Source organism: Centruroides vittatus, unplaced genomic scaffold (genome assembly GCF_030686945.1).
Source record: "Centruroides vittatus isolate TY-2023 unplaced genomic scaffold, ASM3068694v2 contig_971, whole genome shotgun sequence".
In the NCBI taxonomy this organism is placed as follows: domain Eukaryota; kingdom Metazoa; phylum Arthropoda; class Arachnida; order Scorpiones; family Buthidae; genus Centruroides; species Centruroides vittatus.
Genome location: NW_027122644.1, coordinates 650,105 through 671,362, shown reverse-complemented (window position 1 = coordinate 671,362; position 21,258 = coordinate 650,105). Strand labels below are relative to the sequence as shown.

Below are 21,258 nucleotides of genomic sequence, written 5' to 3'. Positions count from 1 at the left end.
AGATATTCCTATAATTCAAATTTATACAGAATATTTTTTGAAAATTTAAAATTTTTAAATTTAACAATTAGTTATTCAGCTCACAAGAAAATATACTTAGTTTCTTTTCATAATTAATATTAGTTAAGTCATTACAATATTGACGTATGCACTTTATTCAAAATTTTACAAACAAATAAGCAATTAAAGCACGATTCATAGCATATAATGAATTTATAAAATAGCATATACCACATTATTTTTATTGGAAGCAGAATTCAAGTTTGGGTACGAGACAAACTGACAAAATGTTCAAAATGTTTAAATGAGATATATATGTTTATAATTTAAATAGTTTAAATTTTGTCTGTTCGTCTCACTCCAAAAATCTGAATTCCATTTACCAATATCATAACACATATCTATTGATAATGATTAAAGAAATATTATATAATTTTGTTTGTTGGAAATCAAATACAATATTGCTCTCTTAATCCCAGTTTTTGTCTGCAAGAAAACAGGAAAGTGCATTATAAGGTCATTAGAAAGATAAACTTGGTAATAGTACATAATATATAGATTGATTCAAATTATCTATTCAAGTTGTATATTTTTGAAAGTATTGAAGATCATGTGAAATGATAAAAACTACAGAACTATGATTCATCTTAGGAATCAAAAAAGTCTGTTAAAAAATTATCATTTCTCAAAAATGGAGAAAAGAAGTTTAAAAATTAAGTAAAACCTACTGCTTTTCTTGATGTAATATGAAGATTATATAAATTAGATGGTTTTTGCAAATTATTTGAAAATGAATAATAAGAACATTTTCATTTTATTTATGAATTTTTCTGAATTTTTAGCTAACTAAAATATATCGGAGAAAGGAAATAGAATTGTTTAAGGTAAACACCAAAGTATTTAGTAGCCACATAAAGGTATAGATAGCAAGTAGCAACTCCCTTAGTTTTAGTAAGGTTGCATCCATTTTCAACATGTGTCATTAAGAATGTATTATGTGATTCAATAGTTACATAATTCACCATTTTCAAAAATTTTTCTATTGCCCAAATATGCATATTATAGTGATTCATTTCATAATTCAGAATAGATATGTTCCATCAAATTTTACTAAAACTGAATATCCTGCTAATCCAATTCAATCTAATTGCAATTCAATTGAAAAAATGTACACAAAAATAATATATTTTACAATATAATAGCATTTGTTGCACAGTATGTTTACATTGCAATTGGCAGAAGATAAGGATGATCTGGAAAACAACACAAGAAAGATAAAAGAGGAATATTTTAAAGGAGGTTTATATATAAACATGAGTAAAACAAAATGTTTATGGATAGGAGGGGCTAAAGCAGACATGGAACTGGAAGAAGGAGAAAAGATTGAGGGATGTGAACATTACAATTATCTTGGAATACAAGTTCATCAAGATGGAAGAGATGCATTAGAAATTAATACAAGATTAGCACAAGGTAAGAGAGCAGTTAAAAGATTAAATGGAATATGTAGAGTGAAGAAATAACTAGATCAAGAAAAAAATAATATATAATGCTATTGTTAAAAGTATTCTATTATGCAGAGGAGAGGCATGGAGAATGACTGGGGAAGAGAAAAGAAACAACAGTTGAAGTAACAAAAGTAACAACAGTTGAAATGGATGCATTGAGAATATCATGCAGAATCTCAAAAAGAGAAAGAATAACTAATGAGAGGATCAAAGACCTAAAGGGATTGAAAAAGAAGGTTTTGGAAGAAATACAGAGGAAACAACTTATTTGATTTGGACATGTGAAAAGAATGAGTGATGAGAGACTCCCGAAAATGTCAATGGAATACATTCCACAAAAAAAGAAAAAGAGAGGAAGACTCCAGGCAAACTTGGTACGATGGAATAAAGTTAGCATGTAGTGAAAACGGATTAAAGAGAAATGGTGTATGGATAGAGAGAGATGGAGAGAGTTCTTGGAGGTTGAAAGGCGACGTCAGACACCATAAACCAAATATAGATAGATAATTGCATTTTCACTTACATTCACTTAAGCTTTCATGATGTACTTGAAAATCTTATTCATCCTGGAATTGAATCTTGGGAAGACTGCTAACTTAACTCACAACAAATTCTTAATTACTTATGTAATATTTTTTACAAACTTAACTGCACTGCTACTGTTTTCAGTAGTTAAACTGTGTACATGGTCACTCTCTATGTGACATTCACCTTTCACAAAGACATCTCAATTTAAGTTGAGATTCACACAGGCCAACTGCTTGGATATGACTATATTTGACAGATCTTGTTCAGTGTAAAGTTTATTCAGTGTGCTTCTGTGTTTAATTCAATTTTCCCTGATTTTGTTTTAAGATGATATTATTGAATACTTATCCTAGGATTATAGTCTGGCTTCACCCCTGATTCTTGTGTAATATTCTTTTACAAATTATACTGGAATTGGAATTGGTACTGCAATATTGCACTGCTACTGGAACATCATATATTTTGGACTTAAAAATTTCTTCCCTTAATATAATCTGATTTCATAAATGATCTTTTCTTAATTCAGTTTGAAAATCTTTGGAAAACTTTTTATTAAAATGTTTTTGGTCAGAATATTGTTTTTGATAAATGTGTTTTACAGCAGAAATATTTATTTATAGATATCTATTTTTTGAAGTCACAGTATTCCAAAATTATTAACTTATCAGATTCATTATAAATCTTTTAGTTAAAGAAATAAAATTATTTAAAATTGATAAAATCCAAATACAGTGAAACCTGCTAATGTGACCACTTTGAGCTGATTCCTTCAGAGATTGCTTCTTCAATCAAATATTAAAGATAGGAAAAATTCATTGACAGTCTCTGGAAATTGGGGACATCTGATCATCCTACTTTCTTGCACTATTTTACTGCATTATATAAGACGGTAACAAGTAAATTTACTTTTTCTCATTTTCTCAGATTGCAAAATATTCTGATTAATAGAAATTTATATTTAAAATTAGAGCATTTGCAATTGAAAATGTTAGTTTGTTGATATTAAATTTTCAACTGGTGTTAAAAATAGATTTTGTGTGGTTTGTTGTTTATTAATAGAAATTTATAAATAAAATTATCAGAAACAAAAGTATTTAGTTATCATTTTGTTTGATTACAAATAATATTAAAAAGATATCAAAATACTTGAAAGTATTTATAAATTACACTAACTTTCATATTTTATCAAAGAATAATATTTCTAATTTAAAATTCAGAACATCACTTCCAATGCCTTTAGACAGACGGAAAATTTTTAGAATACTTTTAGGATTTCCAAAATGCATTTTAATAAGAGAATTTTTATTGCTTTAGTTTATCGTCGATACTTTTCAAAATATATAATTTGGAAATGCATACTGAACAATAAACTATTGAAATAAATAATTCATTAAATAATATATATCAGTATATATTATTTTCTTAAAAAATGAATAAATATATAATTTATATTGAGAAAAGAACTCTATAAAAATGCTACAAGCCATAGGTTTTAAGTAGAATTAATTTAAATTTATTGAAACTTTCAGAAATAATCAATATTATGTAATATGTAGAGATGGGCTAGTAATATCTGTGAATACTTGAATATTTTCTAGAACTGTATTTGAGTATTCAAGATTTGATTAATGTTTAAATTTGATATTCGAATTTGAGGAAAGTGATATTTGCTCATCTCTAGTAATATGTAAATAACATTTAATTTTTATTTAATTAAATTTTTTATGATACAAAAGTATTTTTTATTTTCAGATGCATGCAGGAAATTCTGTAATTAGTGTAGCATCGGAATTAACACAGATGACAATGAGCAAATCATTATTTAGTGAAGATTTAAAAGAAGTAACTGATATGATACAGCAAACATTAAATAAAGCTGTTACAAGTATGGAAAACTTTTTAGATATGTGGCATAAATATCATGTTTTAAGAGAACTATTGCAGGTATATTTATCACATAAAAGTAAAATAATAATGGAATTTTAACATAATGTTAAAATTATAAAAATTTCAATTTGTTTGGCAGTCTATAGTTCATATAGTAAGCAACTTATTAGGCAAAGAACAAAGTGATGCGTGGAAAAAATTGACCATTGCGGAAAGAAGAAGAATAATGTCAGCGCTTTTAGAAGGTTTGGAAGAAAGTGCTCTGTTGCTTGCAGATACAGCTAAACAAGAAGGATCCTTTAGCCTTTCAAAACCTAATGTTTGTAAGTAATATTTTTCATTAAAGTAATGAATTACTAACTTAACAAACAAATGTATGACTAACTTGTTCTCCATTATTTTTCATATATAAATTATGCATTTTGTTAGTTATAAACAAAAAATAAGCATTATTTACATAGGATTCTATATTTTATTTCTTATCATTTACATTAAAAATAGATATTTCTTTTATATTGTTCTATTAATAAAATTATTTAGTTATTTAAATTAAATTACAATTTTTCGTACAGTGCTTTCTGTAAGAGTACTTGATATTAGGCTATTGAACACAATAAAATTTCCTGTCATAGAAGAACTGCAAAATAGTAATCCTGAAGGAACCCAATGGATTAGAATGGAGGATTCTCTTATTTTACCTGCTCAGGCTCTTTTAGATTCATCTAGACATGGTAAAGAATGTTTTTTATAAATAATAGATATATCAAATACAATATATAAAAATTTAAAACTGTTGTATATTATAATCAATTTTATATTCTGTAATACACAAATGACATAAATAATATATAATATTAGATTAAAATACAAATTTAAAACTTTTATTTAGATATTTAAGCATTTTCTGAAGTTTTGTTTTATAAATATGAAAATTACAGGTTTATCAAAAGTGATGTTTACTGCTTATAATCGAGTGGACGAATTACTTAAACCTGAACCAGGATATTATCCAAAATTATTTCAGTCACTTCCTACCCAAGATAACATGTCGCTGCATAATACAACACACATTGTTAATTCTAGAATAATTGCTGCTTCTATTGGAAAACGTGGAATGATAAGATTATCACAGCCGGTTAAAGTAACATTAAGACATCTTAAGGCACGTTACATTTAAGTTTGTTTTCATTACAACATATTAATTAATCATTAACACAAATTAATGTTATACTTTTTTACTATTGAAAAAAGAGTTATAAAGAAGAATGAATCTATATTTATAGACTTATTTAAATTAATTTTTAGGAAGAAAATGTCAGCAATCCATCTTGTGTTTTCTGGGATTTTCATGCTAGGTAACAAATATATTATTAATATTCATAACTGTTTTATTTGCAAAAACAGTACATTTCAAGAATTAAGAATTAAAAAATTTTTATATTGTTTATCACAGAGAATGGTCAAGTAAAGGCTGTTGGGTAGAAAAGTCTAATAAAACTATGACAATTTGTGCATGTGATCATTTGACAAATTTTGCAGTTATTATGGATGTTCGACCAGCAGAAGTAAGTTTCTTACATAATACTATTTCACCAGTAATATTTTTGTTGGAAGCAAACTGAAATTATATTAATAAATTAATTACTATTTGTAGTAAAATACAAATAACTATTTTTAAATGAAGATTCAGAGTGCAATAATTGTCTATTTTAATCTTAAAGAAAGATTTATTATACTTAATTCATAAATGTTGAATTAAAAAGATAATTTAACTTATAAATAAACATAAGTTAGTCTATTTGCACATTAATTAATTTAAATTGCAAATTATTTCAAAACAAACTTTGATTTTGTTTTACATTCCTTCTCAGTAATTATAGGAAAATTGTAGTATATAATTTATATATTAGCTGATTTTCATCATTTATTATATTAATTTTGCATATTTTTAATATTAAAATATTTTCTAATTAATCATTAAAGTGCATATTAATAACATAGTCTATAATTATTTTTATTTTCTCTTCTATTTGAATTTAATTAATATTGTAATGAAAATCATTTTTATTTAATAATTGATAAGAAGATCTACAATATAATTTGAATGAATTAATTTTAATTAAAATTTGTTAAAGATTAAAAAAAAATAAAAGCAAATTAAACAATAATTTTATGCCTCAATTTAATTAGTGGGAAAAAATTATATTTTTTATAAATTTATTTATTTTATAGAATTTGGCAATGTTTCACAGACAATATTTGCCACCTCCATTACAACAATCTCAATTAATTAAAAAAAACAATATGGGGTAAAACCAAAATTAAAAAAACCATGCTACAATAACAATACAATAATAAAACAAATATTAAAAAAGTATTTGGAGTAAATTTAAAAATGTACAAGTTAAATATGCAATATATTTCAGAATTTTTTGGATTTGTTGTTTGTTTTTGATTAATACAATTAAAATTACCTTCTTGTGGGGAAGTATTCGATCTTTAGAGTATTTCCATGCAGGAACAAAACAAAAAGAAACTTCAAAAGAAATAAATCACACACTCTATGACTCCAATGCAAGGAACTTAAAGTTTATTTTAGTCCTTCCAATCACTACTCTGTCCCTTCGCTATAACAGACACTAAAACAAAAGAAACAACACACACAAAAAAAACAATCTCGCGACTCTATCGTCTGCACGTCCTCTCTCCATTCTTTCTTCCGAAAAAGTCCTTCCATTGAGCATGCGCGATCTCCCTCCCTCTCTCTGTTTTTCTTTCGAAAACGCGGCCCATCCTTTCTTTACCTTGTGGCCCACCCAAGGATCACGCGATAGAACACGTGATCTTTGGACCACATATCTCCCCTCCTCCCATTAACTTTTACAACAGGAAGCTTTGACGCTATGAGGGCTTGTCCCTCCTTTACACCGTGAACCACCCAAGGGGTTGGTTATGAGCCGGTTAGGCAACAGAACACGTGGTCTTCAGACCACATTCTTCTTAATATTGGAACAAATCACAAATGCACTTTAAACAACCTTTAAAGTCCAGTAACAAAATTTTTTAATGTAAAAAAGTTTTGACAAATGTTTTCGACCTTGACCAAGGTTTGCCTTGCTCTTTTGTTACTGGACTTTAAAGGTTGTTTAAAGTGTGTTTGTGATTTAGACAATTTTTATCTGAACTTAAGTTTTTACAATGAAGCAAAATTTTTGCTTGTAAACTACTAAATTATAAAATTTTGTCTAAAAATAGCCAAAGTTTTATATTTAGTAGTTTACAAGCTTTTATAAATCTCGGTTTTAGTATTTTTTTAGGCAAATTTTAGAAAGTTATCATTTCATCATTGTATGATCAATTATTAGACTGTTAAAAATGATGTAATAATTATAATATGAATTAAATTTAGCCTTATTGGTGAAATACTATTTTCTTAACATCAAATGATAACTTGAACGTGTGTAATTATATTAAATATACATATATATTATAATTGTTTTAGGACAGGAAATATGGAAAAAAAATCTAATCTTTAGAACAAAATATTTATTTTCAATTTGTCTTAAGCATCAAGCCTCCTACACTATATTATTTAACCATATGATTCAAACATGGATCAAAAGTACTAGTCAAATTTAAATTAATTTTTCTGATTTTATAAAATTAGTTTTTCTATTATTAAAAAAAAATATGTTATTCTACTTGGCAAATTGAGTTTTAACATAAAATTCTGGATATATAAAGAATCATTATAACACAACAATATATTACACAGAATGATTGTATATCAAAAGTGGTTTTGTCATGAATGCATGGCCAACACCATTGTGTAGAGCCATTCTTGATACTGAAAATGTAGTATACAGGAGATTATCTAAAAATTTTCAAATCAGAGGATAATTAAATTTATTATCAAAAACAAAGACTCAATAGCACTGATTTTAATATAACTTTTCAACACACTGCTTAAACAAATTAGGAATTGTTTTAAGTTATTTATTTTTTGTAAATATTCACAATAATGATTGTTGTGACAAATTCATAATGAATTGCTCTAAAACTATTATAAGGGAAATGTCAGATGCAACCAAAAATTATATTGATTTTTAGATTTATACAGAATATTTATTAATCTTTTACTATCTTTGCATTAAGTTTATTCTGATTATATTTAATTTGTAAATAATACAGCTGACCCTTGATAATCCAACACTTTTGTAATCCAACATGCTCAGTAGTCCGACACACCTCCCGTCACAGTCACCGTAGTCCCCGTCCCATTACGTGTCTGCTTGCACAGAAGAATGTCACGACATGAATCTCCCAATTCTTACATGATGACACACATTTCTTGTGTTTTCTGTGAGCAGTTCTGTACGTACTGTATGCACATTTATTGGCTTCCATATTTCTTTTAATAAACATGTTTTAGTTAACCGAAATGGGTGTTTCATTTCCATATTAACCTAGGCAGCATTTTACTCATAAAATGTAGGAATATTGTAGGCTACTGCTAGCAAAACAATGCCAAATATGTAATCACTTTCAGTAATCCAGACACTTTTGGTAATCCAACACCCCTTTGGTCCCATACCTGTTGGATTATCAAGGGTCAGCTGTATTAAAAAAATGAAATTAGATTTTTAAAGTGTGAACAGGTTTTCTTAGCATTAAGTTCATTCTTTGTTGACAACTGGCTTTATCTTTTAATATAAGTAATAAAACGTATCTAATAAGAACTATAATTTGCTATTTATATTAAAAGATGAAGGAGAGGAAGATGAAAGTTTAAAGAAAACAAATTTATTTGTGATTAATTTGATTAGTTTATTGCTATTAATTTGACAAATCAAGCCATTAATACAATTTTTTTTGCATTCATTCTCAGAAACGAATTTCCCATCTTAAATACAATATAAACAATATGTCATAATACAATATAAACAAATGAATTTTAAATAATAAAATAAACATTATATTTATGTATATTGCATGATTAATCATTGACTACAATAGAAAATTTTATGCTAAGCACTAATGATATTATTATTATTTTTACCTTATTTGAGATATTTTTGTTTTTTCCTGACCAAGTGTGATTAGTTACCGAAATTGTCTTACCCTGATTATTTCAATAATTGATGTTCTACTATATTTCTATAATATTTTTTCAAATTATTACAAAAGTTTTTCATAAAAATAAATGTATTGATGATGATAAAAATTGTACTGTTTATTTAGTTCTCAATTTTTTTAAAAGATTTCTAGGAAAGGCCAAGGAATGACAAAATTGATAATAACTATTGGCTGTGCAGTAGCAATTATCTTATTTTTCATTATAGTAATTACCTTTCAAATTTTGAGGTAAGCATTTTTTAAATTAAAATTTAGTTTATATTATTTCATAATTAATATATATTTTAACATTTTTGTTTTTAACATGCAGAAATCTAAAAGGTGACACTATAACAATACATAAAAATCTCTTTCTGTGCCTATTAATTTCGGAAATTGTGTTTGTGAGTGGAATTAAATGGACAAGCAACAATATTCTGTGCAGCATCATTGCGGGTGTACTTCATTATTTTTTCTTAACTGCCTTCACTTGGATATTTTTTTGAGGGTTTCCAACTCTATGTGATGCTAATTGAACTATTTGAGGTTGATAAATCAAGGACACGATGGTATTATTTACTAGGTTATGGTGTTCCTGGACTTATTGTAGCCATATCTGCTATTATCGATCCAAATAGTTATGGCACAAGTGAATATTGCTGGTTACGAGCAGATAATTACTTTATTTTTAGCTTTGTTGGACCTGCAGTAGGAATTTTTTTTGTAAGTTAATTTATATAATATATAAATAAAGTGATATTTTAAAATATTATTTATATATGCATCTTATAATAATTAATGGATTTAATCTTTTACTTTTAGGGAGGAGCTGTTTTCTTATGTATTGCAGCTTGCATTTTATGTCATCATTCTAGCTTATCAACTTCAATAAAAGGAAAAGAAGAAGCAAAATTAGCTAGTATTAAGTAAGTTATAAACTTTTTAGAAATAAGTAATAGTAATAAATATTTAAAATTTTTAACTTTTTAATTATTCATTCTAGTATATTTGATGTTTGAATCAAATGTTATTTTGTTCTATGTCCTTTGTCACAGCTTGAGAATGACATTCTGTATAGATTGTTATTTTTAAACAGTATGTAAAATGTTAGAATTTATCACACAATCTACTGTTTGTAGATGATATTTCTGTCAGACCATTTGGCAAAACATATAATAACTATAATTACCAAATGATTACCACAATTTATTATTCTTGCAGCTCATGCTTTTATACAAGAATATCTTAAATAATTAATATACTTTTAAGTTTTATTTTATATTTTTTACTAAATAAGATAATGTTTTACCAAATGGACTGATAGGAATAACACCATCTATAAATAGGTGTATCATGCTAATGAAATGATTTTACAAATTATACAAAAAATATTCACTATATGAATATTTGAATTTAGATAATGAATTTAAAATAATTTTATTTTAGAGAAGAGTTTGCAGCATGAGATACATGACTATTACTTTGGTATTCATATTAAATTATTATAATTAAAATTATTTGAACTGAAAAATTGTCACCATATTTAAAAAATAGAAATTTACACTGCTTTTTCAGTCATTTTTACACATAATAAAATGTTATGCTGTTTCAGTTTTTTTATGCGAACTTCAGTTTCAGAAATTCTTATAATGAAAGCAAACATTACAGAATTGAACAATAGTTTAAATTCAACATAATGCATAAAAATAAATATTAAAATACTAAAGCCAAACAATTCTAGATTATATCGGACTATATTACTACTACTATTCATAATTAAATGCTAAGTAATTTGGCACTAGAGGTCGTAACTGAGTTTGGACATAAGTAATCAAGCATAGTTGTATCTAAATTAATAGTTCTGGATTAGGGATTGCAATTGCTGGATCCCTTATCCAGCAATCCAGCTGGATCCAGCGCAATCTTCGGCCTGCTGGATCCAGCACTTGGTGCTGGATCCAGAGCTGTGGATCCACAAATACTCATTTAACTTTCTAAATAATTGCGCAAAAGTCTACGTCGTCGCGTTGCCGCTTTGCTAACTACTAGACTGCTACTAATTACTTACTCACTACTTTACTAACACTAATAATTAAATTACTTATAAATAAACTATACCTTAATCAATCCAACAAAATTTAATAAAATAATAATGTATTCAATCGCTTTAACGATCTTCCTCAGTTACAAAAAAATACAACATTAACTATAAAACATAAAATGTGTTTGGAATAAATGTAAAAAGAATAGTGCTTAATTACATTCCATTTTTAAACAAGATACATAGATGTACTGCCAGGTCTAATAATTTTCGTATTGTATACCGACGTAATCCCACTGTTTTCAAACTTTTAAGAAACGATAAAAAGAAAGAGGATCGGAATTCAACAACGGGTATATATTCGGTGCCTTTACACAACCAACGTTTCAATTCCAAGCTTGTTTATGTGGGTACAACGATGCGCAGTTTAAAACAAAGGCTCAAGAGCACAAATATACAATCAGTAAGAACCTTGACAACACTGCGCTGGCACCATACGCAAGACAGAAGGATGTTAACGTCCAATGGGATCAAGCGGCAACTATAAAAACGATGACGAATAGGCAAACGGTCAAACATCTTGAGAGATTGGAAATCTGCAAGGCGCACATGACAACTGGTTGTATAAACCATAGAGATGCGGACTCATTGTCTACCATGTGGAGATCCTTTTACATTAATTAATGTTATTAACGGACAATGCTGGTTTCGTTGGATCTTATATACAGGGTGTTTTTTTTTAAACTGACGGTACTCGGAGACATCTGTAGAGCAATCTAACAGCCGGACTGTCGCCAAATTTGGAAGAGTGACTAAGGACGACATGGGAAAGAGATTCCGCGAAGAAAAAAGTAGTACCCAAATTTTCCGGTAGGGGTGGATTTGGCGATGTTGTAGCAAAACAGCTAAGAATCTGCATAAAATCCAGCTGCAATTAACAAACACACGAATGAATAATCAGACAGAGGTTTCAGTGTAATAACGAAAGTTTAATTAATCAGCAAATAACCTTCTCCCTTCTTCAATGTGATCACCGTCCTGCTGGACAACTCATTGCATCCTGAACACCGTGTTCTCTATGGCCGAACGTAACATGTCCGCAGGAATGTTCATCACAGTTCGAGAAATGTTGTCCTTCAAAGTCATCAAGTTTGGGACACTACCAAGATAGAGCTTGGACGTTAAGTAACCCCACAGGAAAAAGTAACACGGGGTTAGATCCAGGACCTTTCTTCAGTGAAGTGCTGGTAGCTTTTTCGCTACAACAGCGCCAAATCCTCCTCTACCGGCAAATTTAGGTACTACTTTTTTTCTTCGCGGAATTTCTTTTCCATGTCATCCTTGGTCACTCTCCCAAATTTGGCGACAGTCTGGCTGCTAGATTGCTCTACAGATGTTTCTGAGTACCGTCAGTTTAAAAAAAACACCCGTGTATATTTTTTCCACTATTTATTTTGTTTATTTATCTATATTTTGTCCGTTTGGGCGTTTTCCGTTAATTTTCATATTTATTCCGAACACATTTTATGTTTTATATTTAATGTTCTATTTTTTTTGTAACCGAGGAAGATCGTTAAAAACGATTGAAAACGTTATTATTTTATTAAATTTTGCTAGATTGATAAAGGTGTAGTTTATTTAACTTATTCTACTTCCAGTACATAGTTTTATATACTTATAAATAACTACAGACTAATATGTAGAGCCTATATATGAAAACTGGTAAGACTGATAGCCACTTAGCCACTGATTATCCGTCCTTACATTATTATAATATATTACCGTATTTTACGGACTATAAGACGCATTTTTTTCTTCGAAAAATTGCCTCCAAAATTCAGGTGCGTCTTATAATCCGTAGCGTCTTATAGTCCGTAAAATACGGTAATATAAATTAATCAGTAGAATTACCTTTGCTATCATTTAACTTAAAGATTAAATGTTTAGTTAGATTATAATTATAATGTAAAGTTAATTATCTCTATCTCGAATGTTAAATCGAACCAAAGTTAAGTTTACTACCTAAATGTGTAAAAAGTTTTACTGATTTATAGTGACCAGTCTAAATAATAAAAGCTTTTTAAGTATTTTTTAAAAAAAAACTTTTTTTTAAAAAATGTTTTATTTCATTAAAAAAACATAAATTGCAGGATAGATAGATAGACGGATAACACTTTATTGCACCAAAAATACATCCACACTGGATTCAAAACACTGCTGGATTGCAATTCCTATTCTGGATGTGAGGATGGGATCCAGGTGAGGTCCAGATAACATAACTGGCAACACAACTGCACAGTAAGCAGGAGTTGTGGGTTCAAATCCTGCTATGGGTCAATTCTTTTCATCCAGAATCTTCTAAATTAATTATTAAAAAATATTAATTTAATTACAATTATTATTAAATTTGGCAAGAGATGGCACCTAACGCCTACCTGTAGTGCCAAATTACTTAGCATTTAATTATTAATAACTACAGTAATATAATCCAGCAATTGTTTGGCTTCAATATATAATTATAGAGCTTTAGATGCCGATATTTCTATATTAAAATACTGTAGTACTTAAAAATTAATCTAAATAAAACTTAATTACAAAACAAAGAAATAAAAATAAATAAGAATAAAACTGGCCTAAAAAGGGACTAGAAATCTTTTAACATAATAAAACATTTGGCTACCTGAAAAAGCAATGTGAATTTCTATTTTAAAATTTATTACTACTTTTAGTAGTATATTAGTTTCAATAAATTTAAAATGATCTTAACATTATTATAAATACAATGATGAAGATAATAAATGATAAAGTTAATAACATAAATATATTATTTATTAGTAATTAATTGGATTATTTTTATTTCATTAATCTTGAATTTTCTTTAAATTTCAAATAAATGCTTTGATTATCAATATTAGATTTTTCACACATTTCTCTGTTTATTTAATATATATCTATGTCTCCTCAAAATAAAGTGATAAAATTCCTAGTAAATTTATATGAAAATTTATTTATATTGAAGAAATGTTAGCACTATTTAGTTTTATTACATATTTATTATGTATTTATTTACTAAATACTAAATAACTACATTAAAAATTTTTAAATAAAATAACACTGCATTTTATATAAAACCCAAGTTCAAATAATTAACTTTTATTAGTAATACTTGTATATTTTGTTATAGATAATCAAATATTTTACTTTAAGGATCATCTATTAATGTTCTATGATATAAACAATTTTGCAACCAGTTTATATTTGAATAATGAAAAGAACTAGAAATTTGTTTAAATCATATTTAAAGAATTTATAACATTTATATCATTAATTTTCATTTATATACTGTAAATACTATTTTCAATGCTCTCACAGAATTTTTATCACCTATTAGAAATTTTTTATAAATTTTGCATTCAAAATTTCAGTTAGGTATATAGTGAATGTTTAATAATTATATCCATTTCAATTAATTAATAGATTAATGAAAGTATAATATTTTACAGGTCATGGATACGATGGGCCATAATATACATGATATTATTAAGTTTGACTTGGACTTCAGGATTACTCTACGTAAATGAAGAAACTATTTTCCTAGCTTATGCATTTGCTGTGCTAAATTGCATACAAGCAATTTTTGCTATTACATTTTATTGCTTTAGAAACGATAAAGTAAGTTAACTGAAATCTTAAAAAGTTTTTTCTTAATAGGTATTTTTTAAATAATTAATTTTCTTTTAGCTCAGAACTTATTGTTAGTTATTTAATCAGTATTAATGACAATAATGTCCGAAAGGAAATTATTTAATTACATTTAAAATCAGAAATTTTTGAATTCTTAATAAATAGATGAAGGTTTTGAATGAGAATATGATGTAATTTTTAAAGAAAATTTTATGATGAAAAATACTGATAAGAATATCGTAAATGGAATAAACAAAATTATATTATTTTATGCATTATAAGAACTCATGAAATTTTAATGAGAGAATATCAGAAACAGTTTTTCTTAGAATTTTATTGGACTCTTGTAAAGCAAATATTATATTTTGTTTTTTGCTTAATTATCATAGAGCCTACATTTCAACATTAGGAAAAGAATAAAAGAAAAAATATCATATTCTTAAAAATGTTTGAATTTATTTTATGAAAAAATATTTTTATAGCAAAATTGAAAAACTTTTAAATTTTAAGTAATGTATTTTATGTAATTCTTTTATATTTAAAACATAAATAATTATAATTATTTGAAGTAAACAGATAAAAAAAATAAGCATTTCAGATCCTTACAATTTGTAAGATTTTATTTAATATTTATTTTATTTATTAAATAAAAATAAACTCTTATATGAAGAATTTTAAGAAAAAATTATATAAACCTAGTTCAAAATTTTAAAAATATTAATATTTTTTCAGTGCATTAGTCTTGAAATAGAAAAATTTTTTATGTTATTTTAAGACAATTTGAGTTAATCTAAATGTTTTTATAATTTTTCAAATCATTTTGTAATAAATTCAAATTTTTATCTGTACATATTTTAATTGAAATTTTATTACTTAGAAAGAAATAGTTTTAATTTGTATTTTAATTTAAAAAATTTTTGTTTATCCTTTCCAGATGTTACATGTTCTTTCAACATCAGGTACATGTTGAAAAGAACATATAACAAGTTGCAAATTTTTCTTTTTTTAATGTTTTTGATGTTGAAATTTCTAGTTACTGATGTTGCTGACAAGGTGTCTTGGAGGACATTATCATTTTTTTAATTAATGTGATCACTAGAAAAAATTAACAACTCCTCAAGTTTTTTTTACATTTTTTATATTTCTTCATTTTTATCTAATATAATTCTTAAAAAATCGTATTTTTTAAACTTTTACATAAATAGTATTCATATTAATTATTATTATAAGAATAATTAAGAATTTGACAAAAGTTATTACTGTTTTATTAATTATTTTTTAATATAGTTTCTGTAATCACTAATTATATTTACAATGCCTTCAGTTTGTTTGATGAAAATTCTGATTAATTGAAGGGCTTTATTTATAATAGGCTAGCTACTAAGTTAAATTGTATATCTATTGTAGTAGTCAGAATCTGATTAATGCAATAGATATAAACAATTATAAATTAATTAATTGTAACTAATTTAATTCTGATAGTATCTTCATTGTAGATTATTCAGAACACATTCAATTCCAACTGTCATTTCTTTGTTTTTATTTACAATGTGCATTTGATATATATCTAAAATTTTATTTTTCTAAATAAAATATTTTATAAATACAAACAATACTTCTGATTTTATACTAATATTTTATAAAAAATATATTTTGGGAAAAATAACAATCTGTCTTATTAATGTTAATAAATATTATATATTTAATTTTCATAATGAGATAATTTAGTTAACTTTTTTATTTGCAGGTTCAAGAAGAATATAGAAAACTAGCAAGTAATTTAAGGTGGATGCCAAATTGTTTTCGTAAACCTAAAGCACCAGAACACTTAAACAACTGTCAGCGCCAATCTTTCAGGACTCAGCCTTCGGGAGAGCACAGTGTGGGTACTCCCTGCCCTCTGCCTCCTCCTTCTGTTTGCTCTCTTTCTGCAGGTATTGCACTTGCACCACTTTTAGTTATTTTATCCTTCTATCTATCAAGCCTTCTTCTTGTTATTTTTATTTATTTATTTTGCACTTGCATGAGAAACTTTTCAAAAATATCTTTTATTTCTGCTTTTAAAATTTTGATTATTTTTTCCAATATTCTTTCAACCCTGCAGGGAGCTATTCCTATTCTTTTCAAAACCTGCTTCACTTTCTACATATAATACTTATTATATATTTATATGTATATATTATATATACTTTTTCTTATTTTATATGGTATTTTCAGATAACATATTTTACTTTTATGGGTTGGTATTGGCATAGGATATATAAATTATATACTAATACAAATAGAATAAGCATTTACTAATATCTACTGCTTATCTTTAAAATGATCAAATATGATAAAATTTCTTAACAATTATTTCAAATACTTTATTTTTCAATATATTAATCAAAATGAACTAATATATAGTTAGACTAGATAACATATCATATTTTCACTTGAAAAGTTATGATTTCATGTAGTAGGAGATATGTTATTTTTGGAACATTAAAAATATCACTTATAGTTTATATTTTTAGTATAAATTACTCTCATTTATTATCATTGATGAGATTTTTATATGCTGCATAAGAGCTTGGAATTTGTATGGTCTTGAATATATAAATTAGACTTTCATGTTCATTATCAATGTTACAAATCTTCAAAATTTATTCAAACAGATATATTTTTAAGTTCTGATCTTTTAATTTTTCTAATACATTCTGTAATAGATATTGTGTATCTATTGTGGACTAGATAGAAATTTGAAAAGGTTGCAGCAGAATAAAAACAATTCAAATTGTTATTTAATTAAATTCCATCTGTATTATATACAGATTAAGATTTAGATGACTAAACATACCTACCAATTATAATTAACAAAAATTTCAAAGTTTGAAAATATTATTACTATATAAATATAAAGTACAGTAGAACTCTGATTATCAGTGCCCCAATTAACCAAGATCTCACATTATCTTAGGCATACCTATAAGTGAATTACATTTACACTATAATTCATAAAAAGAAAGTTTAAAATGTTAACATGTATTACAAAATGATTTGTTTCAGTTACATTTTATCACTTTAATGTGAGACAAACCATTCATATTAAAATAATACATATTTTTATTCATACGACTATTGTACAGACATATTAGCTGCATAATAAATTATGCAAAAAATGTTGTTTTCATATATGGTTAAATTCAATAACTATAAAAAAAAGTTTAAAAGTACAGTAATACCATATAAAAGTTTTATATTTCTAATTTTTAATCCAAAATGGTCATTGCTGTCTGTTTTATCTGAGTTTTCAGTTTTCCAAATTAGCATCAGTCCACATTACCTTGAATAGCTGGCATTCTACTGAAGCATGAATATGATAAGAATATAATATTTTAGATATATTTAGCTGTGTACAAAACAGACACCAGATATATAGGCACTTAGTGAGACTTTATTGGATCTTATTGTATTACATTTACTTGGAATTCATTTTGGAATTTCTTCCCCCTCTTCAGCCAACCATATATACTATCCCTCCAGTTCTACAAATCATAAACAGCACTTATCTAAAAATAAAGAATTAGTCAAAAATGCTTATGTAGTTATACAGTAAACTTTCTAATGATGAATTTTGTCATGCAAAAAGCTCTAATTAGCAAATTTGAGGGCTAGTCCCAATCAGAGTTGCCACTTGCAACATATGAAAAAACTTGGGTCTGGATAGGAAAAAACCCAGATGGGGATTTTAAAAACCCAGATTATTTATCCAGAAAAATTCATGATTAAAATATCATTATAAATACTTTATCTAGTACATTCATGCCGTTATAATTATAGACATTATAATACAAATTTAAAAAACCATTTATTACCTAATTTACACATTTGTTATGTTATTTTACAGCTACTCTGTTCTTTTTCCATTAGCAGCACTGCACAATCTTTATGCTCTTCTTGTCACTTCTTATACCTTTGGTGGCAAACTCTTTGTACTGCATCTCTAATTAGTTCGGGTTCATACAGCGAACAGCTAAGGTTTTTCCTACTGATCGCTTGTTTAGCAAGCAACCTGTTTTTTTGATGATTCAATAGTTAAATTAACCCCAGTGTTTTCAAAATTGCTGTATTAATTTCAAAATGCACGTAAGCCATCTGGATTTTTAAGTAGCCGGAGTTAAGATGTTGCTGTTTGTGTCGCAATAGCAAATCATTGTGGGGTATGATTTTATAGCTTGAGCAAGTGCTTAAGTGTATCTGAGTGTTTTTAACTTCACGTGATTCAGGATTCAGCCAATAAAGTACCATGTTTTTCATTTTTGTTTATAAAATCTAAAATTTTTTATTATTTAAGTCATTTTATATTTATTGAAATAAAAAATTATTATCCTGTTTTTTATGAAAATTTATCTTCAGAACCTTTTGGAGAAAAATGGCAATTTCTCCAATGATGACATTTTTCTTCCCGACAGTGACTATGAATCAGAATGCAATCAGTCCATAATAGTGAAGCAGATGCCAGAGTTACCGGCAAACACAGAATCATCTGTCATCAGATTCTGTATAATTTACTATGTAAAAATGGAACCACCAAATGGTATAAAGAACCAATGTTTATACTAGAAATGACTATAACATTACTGTGTATTAATTTTTTTTTTCTGTTGATTTGTTGTAAAATATAATGTTTAGCTGCTTAACTTTTAAAAGGATAGTGTAATTTGATGTTTAATGACCTTTTTCTTAATTCTTCCCTATTATCTGACATTTTTGCTTATACGTTTTGCCTGCCCGTTTAGGTCGGATAAGCCAGACTCTACTGTATATGTAAAGTCATATTTAAAAAAAACCCATATTTTATGAATATTGGAAAAAAACAACCTAGAAACCTAGAGAAGGTCGAAAAATCCAGACCTGGGTTTTAAAACCAAGGAGTGGTAACTCTGGTCCCAATCCAACCCCTACATATAAGCAGCAGCGCCGCTAGCTGTTTGAGCGCCTGTGTGCAATACCGATTATGCTGCCCCTGTTTAACTATGACTACCTATGCTGAGCTTGCCAGCAATACCAATTTGCCACTCCTGGACGTGCCGCCCACGTGCGGTGCACATCTTGCATGCCCACTTACAGCAGGCCTGCATATAAGTCAAGAAATTGTTCTTTCTATACAACGGACATTTTTCAGAGATTGTTGGTAAATGCCTGTAAGTAGTGAACAGCATGATGCATCAAGATCATTATATTGGTCAAGATATTGCAATTATTTATACTATCGAAATTCTGGCTTTGGAAAAGATATAGACAATTTCATGATAGCTGCACTGATGCAATCATGTGACTCTTGCCATCTTGTTTCTACTTCCCATTGCCTTTTAGTCTATGTACAGATCAGCTTCCATAGTAGTACTGCAAGGAACTTCTTAGCAAAGTCAAGGCAGTGCTTGAATCCTCTTCAAGCATTCATTCTAACTTCAGAAAATGCCAACATGAATATGAGATTGTTTCAACAACTTGAATTTGCCATTGTTAAAGATCTTCAAAAAATTGGAGACAGTCAACAATTTAAGATTATTTTACTAAAATAATAAACATATAGGCCTAAATTTTACATAGTAGGAGAATTTTGTGTAACTACAAGAATGAATTAAACCATTAGAAATTATAAATTCCATTATTGTACATTGTTATTCAGTAGTTGCTATGTATTGTATTATCCTTCTTATAGATACTGTATGTAGACACTACAACAGCAAGTCAACCCTATAGACATTGACAGAACACTACAGACATGAACATATGTGCATAAAATAAAACTCTCTAAGTAAACTAACAAAATTCACACCTAAATGCTAATTCTAGCAGTAAATGAACAAGTAACTTTAATGCTGGAACATTTTTGGCAGTTTTTAGAGGCCCTCATTAGGAAAAATGCACAAAACAGAAAAGACAGTTTTATCTTTTGAAAAGTTTTAGCTTTTGAACATAAATGTTTAAAAAATTAGAACACAGCTAACTGATGTTCAATACAAAGATTGTTACATATTACAACATATAAATAAATTATTTTTTAAATAAAGCTATAAATAAATTCATTAATAATATAATATATGGTGTTGTAAAAGATAGTCCAATGTTTTAACATATAAACAATGTTCGATAAGAAAAATTATTTCCTTTACAATGCCTAAAGCTAAATGCCTAATTACACATCAAAAATTATTGTTATGCTTTGTGACATTGTAAATAATACCAGTTTCATGATTGTGGAACTGGAATATAGTTGGAGTTAATGCAACCTCCCTTTATGCCAGCTATGTAAATTTGAAGTCGTGCCGGTCAAAAGCCCTGTGTAAAAGAGTAGCTTAATCCCAACAAGGAAAAACCCCGCGTTCAGTAGCATACTGGGCTAATTCTTGCTAATAATACAAAAATTAACTACATATATAAGAAAAAGCAAGATGATATTTTGCTAATAAAGCATAAACTAGAATATTTGTAATGACTAACATTTAT

General features: G+C 27.1%; 1 protein-coding gene across 1 annotated transcript in view; it reads left to right on the top strand.

Moving 5' to 3' along the window:
* The window catches only part of LOC136985564 (latrophilin Cirl-like), a 106,642-nt gene that overhangs the window by 59,882 nt on the left and 25,502 nt on the right, over positions 1-21,258 (top strand). Inside the window, 12 exon segments of the mRNA XM_067282876.1 lie at positions 3,789-3,980; positions 4,063-4,246; positions 4,496-4,654; positions 4,862-5,085; positions 5,229-5,278; positions 5,377-5,488; positions 9,184-9,287; positions 9,370-9,535; positions 9,537-9,761; positions 9,861-9,964; positions 14,583-14,751; positions 16,511-16,645. Coding sequence (XP_067138977.1) covers positions 3,789-3,980; positions 4,063-4,246; positions 4,496-4,654; positions 4,862-5,085; positions 5,229-5,278; positions 5,377-5,488; positions 9,184-9,287; positions 9,370-9,535; positions 9,537-9,761; positions 9,861-9,964; positions 14,583-14,751; positions 16,511-16,645 — 1,824 coding nt within the window.